Below are 10,482 nucleotides of genomic sequence, written 5' to 3' on the forward strand. Positions count from 1 at the left end.
TGTCTTTTACGTAGCACATTCTTTCTTCTTCTTCGTTCTTAATTATTAGTGTTGAAGGGGATTGAGATTTATCTGCCAGTGCGTTTGAACTCGAGACTTTGTTCGAATTTATCAACCATGAGCTTTTTTGCCGACTCGACCACGCCTCCAACACAATTAAGCGTTACGTGTCAACTAGTTATGCGCCATTGAGGCCATTGACTCCGATTTCAGCCTGCTTTTCTTTTTGGATTTGCTTCCATAGCCTTTGTCCAACCAAGAACAAACTACAAGGCAGCAGTTGTTTAATTTTGGAGTTGTCTCTCCTAGAAGAGTGGCTGTCCCCAGCAAACAAGTCTCATCTGCCCGAGGGTTCGAACTCGAGACTTTTCGGTTTAGCAACCATAAGCTTTACCGACTCGACCATGCCGACCCCTACGTAGCACATGAATACAGCATGCTGGCTTAGATTGGAAACTCCCTGGTCTTGTGGAGTTGTAGCATGAACTTTCCCTGACAGGAAATCAGATCTGTAACTACTTAAGCCAAGAGGTCTTTGCTCATGTCCTCTAATCTTTCGCTGAAAGAGGAATTTGGGATAACTTAATTTCAGACACTTTTTCCAGCATATTATCACGATCTTAAACACAGCTGATTTTATGAGTGTTTCAGTAATGGTGTGTGGTTTGCCCTGCTTTCTAAGCAGGTAAGCAGCCTCCTACAGTGCTGTGAGGATTGGTATGTTGGAGGATACAAAGCTGAGAATAGACAGTAGACTCTTTCATCAAATCTCTCTCTCTCTTCACCTTGAATTTTAGCTAGTGTTTTTCTTCTTCAAATGGTTATGCACCATTGAGGTCATTGACTCCAATTTCAGCCTGCTTTTCTTTTTGGATTTGCTTCCATAGCCTTTGTCCAACCAAGAATAAACTACAAGGCAGCAGTTGTTTGATTTTGGAGTTCTCTCCTAGAAGAGTGGCTGTCCCCAGCTAACGAGACTCATCTGCCCGAAGGTTCGAACTCTAGACTTTTCGGTTTAGTAACCACGAGCTTTATCAACTTGACCACGCAGACCCCCTGAAAATAAATGAAATAGGTATGCTGTGTACTAAATTGGGTGTGCTCTGCGCATGTTACTCAACCAGGTGCATACACAATCAATGCACATCTGTATATGTGGCATTGGCACAATATTGATACTTGTCATCTCGCTCTGGCGCACTTTAAAACTACATCATATTTGAACTGTCATCTGCCACAGCCGCATGTCATTTCGGCCGCAGCTGCTTGTTCTATCGTCTGCACTGACAAAATCCAATTGTGAATAGAATGAGTTGGATGTGTGTCTTAACCTCTGCAGAGTCCCTAAGACTGACTCACTGTTTTGCATGCATCATGCTTCACCATTAGATCAGTCATTGCTAAATCATGACAAAGACCAAGCACATGATTGATGAGATTCTTTCAATTAAATTAAGGCAATTCAATTTTTTTTTTCAGAAATGATTTTCTCGAGTCTTCTGGTGAAATGAATCAAAGGTTAAAAATTAAAAATCTTTCCTGTTCTTTCAATAAAGGATTATCAGTAAGTAGTAACAAAAGTAATAACAAATGTAATTTTCAATTTAGAATTTGATTAACTTTAGTAATTCCAAGTGAGTGTTGGCCCAAGTTACAGCTTTTGTGTCCATGTGGAAATCTACATCTGAAGTTGAACATTAAAATACTTACATGCAGCAACACATATAAAACTTTTAACCTGCAAACAAAATGTAAACATTTAACCATCAGTGCCAGTATTTTAAAGAAAACAATGTTTAACATGTAATTAAATCATGTTATCTCTTTAAAGTTAGAACTTCTGTGACAAGTGATAGTTGAAAACATAAATAGTTGTCATGAACTCAATGTGGACTCATGACTTATAATGCTGTCCACTACTACAGCAAATTTAAAACGTGACTTTTTTAGCAAAATAAAATAATTTTAATGATTTCAGTTATTTTATGATGCAGATTGTAAAAGTTTAGCATTTCAAGCTACATATACACAACATATGTTATTGAATCTGTAGGCTATATTGGATATGAGCTTTTAGAAAACTTAAAATTTTAGTGAACATGGAAGGGTCTAAAATTCCATTTTCTTTTTGTGGACCCTTAAATTGATTGATTTAATTAAGCTTTAACTTACAACCAAATGGTGATCGAAGTTTGTAAACTAAAACATTGTTTAAATGTTTAAAATTAAAATGTTACATTTTTAAGTAGAAGATTTAAGTAGCTGTCAGTTATTAACTATTCGAAAGTTACCCTTTTGAAGAGAACAGGGCATGCATTACCCCCCTCCCCCAGACGCAGCTTAAGGTACAGTTAGGGGGGGGATACGGGGGGGGGGGGGTAATGTCCCATAGCCCCCTTTGAACCTGGTGGTCCATGCAGCAAGCATAGAGTATACCTGTTTCTTTGACCTTAATATACAAGTGCATAGTGTGGTCAGCACCTTTACTTTCCCTTATTTCAGTCAGGTAGGCCTACATATCTGAACTGAGTGGACTATTGACATGTTCAAAACTTTCCAAAATAATTCCTTAATTTGATACTTCTGATTTGCAAACCTAAAATGAGAGTTTTACAAGATTTCTGCATTCTTTGATGTTAGGATACTCTGCACTGGATTAAGCTGTATTATTTTATAATTTCTAAAGCTTTTATATTAATTAGTCCCATTATAGACAAGGCTATTTTAATTAAACTTGGAAGTTAAAAACCTTGAAACCAAACAATATTTGATTGAATTTAGTTATCTTGTCTAATTTTGCCTCTGAGCTTAACATCTATTTACTATTGAAAGTAGTTCATTTTAAAAATAAAACTTGTAAAAAGTCATTTTGACTTATGTTTTCACCAAAATTTAGGTGTTTTAATAGTAATATACCTTTTCTTTACAGACTATTCATACAAAAATTGCAGAAAGTGAAGAGTTATTAGGTCTTTTAGAAGCAGATATCAACATTTTAAAACATCAGTTGGAAGAACTAGAAAAAGAAGAAATGGATCACATGATGACTACTGAAACAAAAAAATATCTAACACAAGAAGAAGCAGCAAAAGTACAGAATATAAAAAAAGAAGCACAAGAAAATAAAGATGTAGAAAACTTATTCATACATTTAGGAATATCTTCTGAGACAAGTATAAGCATTAGTTCTTGTCCTTTTGAAACTTTTTATATGGACCGATCAGAAAAAATTGATGGAAAAAATGAGACAGTATGTTCTTCCAGTACCTTGCTTACGGATGCAGAATCACTTAACACAAATAATAATAGTGATAGTCTTTCAAACCAGACATTAGTTTCTAAGAAAGAACTTGATAAAAATACTAAAATATATCAAGATTATGAATTTGTGGAACAAAACTCACTTGACCGTTTTACATTAGTTGAGGAACAAGGAAAGCCTAAGAATCTAAAGGAAAATCTTTTACCAACTGAATTAGATTATATTGATAATGATATTGCTGTCAGAAGGGAAAAAATAAATATTCCAATAACTGGCACAGATTGTATTCCTTCATCAACATCTGAAACTGTAATTATTGATTATGAAAAATTAGATCAATCATCATCTTCAAACAGCAGTTTAATTGAAAAGGATACTATCTCATCATCTCCTGTATTTTAATGTATTCATGTTGATACAGTACTTTAATTTATATTTTAACTATGTTTTTCTGAATTTAATTTTAAAATGAGTGTGTAAGTAAAGTACCCTTTCGACATTATGGTCCATGGGGCAGATGAAGTAGAGTTCACTTGCTTTACTTACCTTGGAATAGTGTCATCAGCACTGTGCCCAGCATTTTTTTTATTTTCCCTAAAGTGAGTCAGTTAACCATTAGAGCTGGGTGGACTCGTTAACGTCTTACTGACTCTAGACTTTTGGAGTAACAGTTAAATGCTCTACCATTTGACCACAACGCCCCAAGCAAGAATTTCTGTTAGTGCCCCAAAGTCTAGCTTATTTTTACCTGTTTTCTCTATAATAAATAAAAACTGCCCAAGCACAGCGCATTAAGCTTAAGAAATGCATTCATCATAGGCACACAATTGGATGGGAGGTGGTTATAGAAGAGTTGATTTATTCACAGATTTCTGTTTGCTTTCCAATGTGTTTTATAATATTATTAGTATCAATAATGTAGTTATTTGTTCAAGGATGAAATTATATAGAAAACTGAAGTCATATCAGATGACTAAAATTTATTTAGTTGCATTTAAGAGGTTACGTCATAAAACATGTACTTGCATCTTATGTGCTGAAATGTCCAAGTAATCAGCATGTTAAATACCACATTTGTTTTCAACTGTCATTTAATGTATGACACCAGTAGTTATTATGTGTTAATGGATAAATAGAAGGCTTAGTTTTAAATCACCTTTTAAAAATAAATAGCATAATTATAGTAGGTAAAGAGAGGTAAGACATTACAATTCTTGTCTTACCTCATGTACTCTTTAATATATCAAGCATAAGTTAGTAATAAAGTTATTTCTAAGTGCCATTATTTCTATTTATACTTATGTAACAGCATGGCTGGCCAGTAGAGCATTTGATTGTTTATCCAAAAGTTGAGTTAGGATCTTTGGATTCCTGAGTCCACCCAACTCAGATGGTACCTAACTTCATTTACAAGGTGGCTGGACACAATGCTGACCACACCATCCCTTCATATACTGAGATCACAAACACAAGTGAATTACATCTGCCCTATGGACCTTCAGGTTCAAAAGGGTAACTTCACTCATACTCATTATTTTGAATAGAAAAACATGAGCTTGATAAAACCTTTCACAATTACAGATTAGCAATTGCTCTATTATAAAAGTAAATAGGCACCTAGGCATCTGACTTCCTGTGTTAATAATTGTAGGGTCTTGACCTTTATTATTATCTGGCGTGTGACTTTCTGGTCTACAAGTAGGCATTATAACATCTAAACCATTAGTTAGAATTCATTTCAATTTAATGTATTAATTTTCCTTTATTTTTCTTTGATAATTTATGATCATTTTATTAAAAATTTTGATATGATCGTTGTTGGAAGTGGAGTGTTCATTTTGAGATGGGAATATTTAGAATTTGTATTGTACAAGTTTTTTGTGTGGCATGTAGTAAAGTCATTTTGAGGGAGTGTTTGTTGGAGTCAAGTCTCGTCCTATTTTTAGCGTTATTAAATTCTGAAAAGCGTTCAATGTCTTTGAATATTTTCTCCTGTTTTATTTTGACCATGCAATCAATATAATGGTAAGGGTTCAAGAATTACATGGCCCTTACTAGGGAACGTAGGCTCCATAGTGCTCGCAGGAAAGCCTGGGGTGCCATATCACACCCTGCAGCGGGCCGCCAGTGCAAAATTGACTTTCTTCCGACAGAAACCTTCTCTGGAGTATTCTGACCTATTCCCAAAGTTTCATGGCACTCTAATGAACGGTTTTGAACTGCATCCGACATTAATTTTTTTTAACACTACATAGAGAATAATCGCACCCTTCCATGGCGCCGTCCTTGCGAAATAAAAATAAGATTTTTTTTTGCAGAAACCTCCCTTGGAATGTTCTCCCCAACTACCAAAGTTTCAAGGCATTCTTATGAACAGTTTCGAACAGTTCATACGACTTTTATTTTGATATACCCTAAACAGAAAAATTGCACCCTCCCATGGCACAGCCCTTGTGAAATAAAAAAAAAAAGATTTTTTTTGCAGAAACCTCGCCTGGAATGTTCTCAACTACCAAAGTTTCATGGAAATTGGATGAAAGGTATCAAACCAGAATCAATTTTTTTATTATATACCATATACAGAGAAGAATTGAATCGCCACCCCTAGGAATTCGAAAAACAAATTTCCGCAGAAGCCTTTCCAGGTGTATTCGCAACAACTTTCCAAAGTTCCGCCACACTGAATCTTTTTCAAATGTACAAACGATGGAACAGAACGAAACTAAACACTAACACAAAAGAAAACGCAAACACAACATAAACTCAAACAGCAACACACAAAGAAAAAAGAAAACACTAACGCAAAGGAAAACACAAACACTTTGCAAATGCAAAAATCACAAACGAACGCAAACCTAAACGCAAACAATATGGATAACATATATACAAACTTAATTGCCAACATAAACACAGTCTATCCCGGGGTGCCAAAGTACACAGTGCCGGCGGAACTGCTTGATTCAACTTAGTAAAACACTATAGTACTCCTACTTATCCATAGTCTGTTCCATTCGGCGTCAAATAGCACTCTGTTGTGGCGCCGGAGGACGCCCTGGATTAGATTTAGTGAACGTCTTCTTTGTTCTTAATTTTTAATGTTGGAAGGAATTGAGCCTTATCTGCCAGAGGGTTTGAACTCGAGACTTTTTGAATTTGTCAACCATGAGCTTTTTCTGACTCTACCACGCCTCCATCACAATTAAGCATACGTGTCAACTGGTTATGTGCCATTGAGGCCATTGACTCCTATTTGAGCCTGCTTTTCTTTTTGGATTTTTTCGGAAAACTGGACTTAGCAATTTTGTCTGTATGTCTGATTACTTGAACATAGTAAAGAAGGGCACTAAGAGCCACACTTTTTAGCACCTGTATATTTTTAAAGATTTTTACTAATCCAAGTATTTTATAACATTGAAATTAATGCAAAATTATTCTAACACATCTTACACAATATAAAAATAATAATAAAGGCTATTAAATTTACTTTAAATTGGTTTAATTTAGTATTAATAGTTTAATAGTCATACCCCCAAAATCAGCATTTGGGGCAAATGCAGCATTTAGCATTATCTCCTAGTTTAGTCTACTAACTCTACAATAAAAATAATTAATTTCTAACCCCAAACTATTTAATGCTGTGTACACACATATTAAATGATACCAGTTACCACTTGGCCCCATTGGACCCCTCAACAATTGCAGGTCTACATAGGGCCTACAGTCTAGTAGTTTACAGTAGGCACATCACTATGGTTCCCAGAAAGAAGCGCAACGGAAAAAAGTGCACACAGAAAAAAGCGCAAACAGAAAAAAAGCGTACACAGAAAAAAGCGCACACAGAAAAAAACGCAAACGGAAAAAAGAGCACACAGAAAAAAAGTGCAAACAGAAAAAAGCGCAAACAGGACAATGCGCAACCAGAAAAAAGTGCAAACACAAAAAAGCGCAAAGAGTAAAAAGCGCAAACAGAAAAAATGCGCACACAGAAAGTTCCGCACACAGAAAAAGTATCACATTAAATGCAATTTATTTTAACATGACAAGGTAAGCGTCACCCAACTGTTGTTTTGTGAGGACATGGTCGACAATAAACCAACACGAAGTTTGTATATAATTAACTTCTTTATTGTTTGAAAGTACGAACGAGACCTAGACTTCCTATTACTATTAGAGAATGGACCGCCAAACTTTCCTAACCCCACCATTTCCTAACCTCTAAATTTCCTACGCTATATGTCACTTCCCTCCCAATCGTTCCTATTCTACAGAATTGTGTGTACTATTTATTTACATTCTTTAATCTCAATATAACTAAAATAGACTATAGTTTGAAGGGTAATGAAAACATGTAAACAAAAGGGTCGCTACTCTAAATCTATGCGAATACTTATATGTAATAATCCTAACACAAACCAAAGCATGCAATACGGCTATAGGACATTACCCCCCCCCCCCCCGGTTATTCCCCCTTGGGCATTTCCCCACGTATTTACCCCCCCCCCCCCCCCCCCCACGGAGCAATTGATTGTAGGAAAAAAAGTCACAGGAACAAAAAACACAGGAAAAAAAAACAGAAAAAAGTCACAGGAAAAAGTCACAGGAAAAAAAGTCACAAATATATATTTGCATGATATTTGTTAATACTTTTATGTATAAATAATTAGAGAGTGCAAATTAACTTACTTTAATTAAATGTAATGTAATGTGCGTAGGCTGTATACGCATAGGAATTTTTATAATTCATCTAAAAATATTTATTATGAAGTATGTATAGATTGTAATTATTTTAAACTTAAGATTAGTAGCATTAATAGAAAGTCCACATTTTTCATCATGTTTTTTTTTTAAATACCAATATTAAATTACCGTAAAATGGTAAGTTCGTCGGACTTGCTGCCCTCAACTCATGGCAACAATAGTTATGTTTAGTTCAACCACCTTTACTGCCCACATTTATCACGCTCATTACATAACAAAACTTAGGATCAAAACAGAAAGCCGACAAGGTTCAAAGGCTGTCATTGACGCATAACGTCAACAACACAAAATATGTTCGGACAATGCCTACTGAGGAGAGGCCGACCAGAGAATAGCCTACGGCAAAATGTGCCTAAATTTCTTTTATAGTTAACTTTTCTACCGCGTATTTAACTAAATACGTAACAAAAGTTGAGATTGTTGTGTTAATTATCTTAGAGTATTTTTACTTACAATTGTTATAAATCATAATGCTTTTAATGTCTATATATAATTTATGCTATAAAAAATACAACCCACAACAATAAACATACAAAATTTACAATTCTTAACAAATTAATAAAAATATTTCTAAAAAGATTTTTGTGACTTTTTTTCTATGACTTTATTTCTGTGACTTTTTTTCCGATAAAGTTTTTCCACTGTGACTTTTTTCTGTGACTTTTTTTCCTAGAAAAAACTGTGACTTTTTTTCTGTGTTTTTTTCCTGTGACTTTTGTTCCGTTCACCTGAGCAATTATCTCCCTGGGGTATTACCGCCCCCGCCCCCACCCCTCACCCAACCGCCCATCCAACAAGATAGAATCCTGATTGTAAATCTAACTCTATACCTATATATTTACCATAATCATAACCTTAAGACAAAGACGAAAATCCTAAGAATTCACCTCACCCTAAAATTAACCTAAAACCAAACCAACTCTAGACACTGGTTTAAGCCTAACCCTAGCCCTAAACCTAGCCCTAGCCCTAATCCTAGCCCTAACCCTAGCCCAAACTCAACCCCTAGCTCTAACCCTACTGGGCGGGGAGTAATTGACAGGAGGGGGTAATTACTCCGGGGGTAATAACAGGGAGGGGGGAATGTCCCGGGGTAATTCCCGTACTGAACAGCATAATGGGCAGCATGTAGCCTATATAGCAGAAGAGCTATGTATGTTGAAATCATCTTGCCTTCGTCCCGTAAACATTTTCAGTAAAAAGACCTTCAAAAACATTCCATAACCTTTTTATAAAGAAACAAAGAGAGATTAAGTTTTATTATAACATCAGGCTTTGACTTAGACCTACTCCAACGGCATCTACATTGTTAAACTGATTAACTATGTAATGTATGGCTCAATCGGATCAATGAACTAAACTTACGCCAAACCAGTTTGCAAGTTCGAGTTTTGTAACACTGTTACTAAGCTAGCAAAATGGAAATGTGCATAATCTATATCATCTATATTAACACCCAACCACCTACCTAACTACCCACACACACATCTACCCACATACCCACCTAACAACCTACCTACCCACCAACCCACCCACTTACGCACCTACCCATAAATAAAAAAATAAATATGTTATAACTGGGGATATGTGTCCCGCAACCAGTGTTTCTTCCAGACTTTTTTCTCCGGGGGGGGGGGCGGGGGGCGGTAGACTTTCTTCGGGGGGGGCGGACACTGTTAAAAGTATATATTTTCTATATAAATTATATAAATTTCATTTCGTTCGGGGGGGGGGGGGGGAGGCGGTAAAAAAATTTCGCCTGGAAGAAACTCTGGCCGCAACTTTGCAGTGAGAGGGTCTACACTACCATTATATTCTGTCTAGCCATTCAGTAGTTCATCCCAAAGCACGACGGCATCAAGGTATACAAATGATTCGACAGCGACATTTTTTAATTTTACATATTTATTGCACTATAAAAAATATATAGGACGACTTGAACGAACGATACTAAGACTGTACTACAGTACATCACCTTAACACAACAAGAACAAGAGTACCTTTTAACTTCTTTCCCCGACAACAACGAACTAGAACGTCACATTGTGTGTGTGTGTATATATATATATATATATATATATATATATATATATATATATAATGAGGTATTTTGGTAGGTAGGTAGGTGGGTGGGTAGGTAGCTAGGTGGGTAAGTAGGTAGGTAGATAGGTAAGTGGCTAGGTAGGTAGGTAGGTGCGTCATGATGAAATAGTATTAAATACATCATTGTTATGATGTGTGTATGATGTGTGTTTTATTAGGGTATTTTGGAGCGAATGAATGCTGGTGCGAGAGATATGACGAATGCATGTTTGATGACGCGAATGAAAGAGAGTGAAGTTTTGCCGTAGGAACGGGTTGTTATGGTATGCAAGCTAGGTAGTTCGGACTAGGGAGAATGTGAGAGATACTTCGTGCAATGTCGATATCAAGGATAGTTTTATGTTTATTTATACAAAAAT

General features: G+C 35.8%; 1 protein-coding gene across 1 annotated transcript in view; it reads left to right on the plus strand.

The window, feature by feature from the left end:
* Positions 1 to 5,225, plus strand: part of LOC131946596 (BRCA1-A complex subunit Abraxas 1) — a 40,675-nt gene extending 35,450 nt beyond the window's left edge. The window contains exons 6-7 of the mRNA XM_059307477.1: positions 1,480 to 1,564; positions 2,930 to 5,225. Coding sequence (XP_059163460.1) covers positions 1,480 to 1,564; positions 2,930 to 3,664 — 820 coding nt within the window. The 3' untranslated portion in view covers positions 3,665 to 5,225. The remainder of the gene's footprint in view (positions 1 to 1,479; positions 1,565 to 2,929) is intronic.
* Positions 5,226 to 10,482: the final 5,257 nt, after the last annotated feature.

The sequence above is a fragment of the Physella acuta genome, unplaced genomic scaffold, assembly GCF_028476545.2.
Source record: "Physella acuta isolate Inbredline_101_S28 unplaced genomic scaffold, ASM2847654v3 ptg000565l, whole genome shotgun sequence".
NCBI classification, from domain to species: domain Eukaryota; kingdom Metazoa; phylum Mollusca; class Gastropoda; family Physidae; genus Physella; species Physella acuta.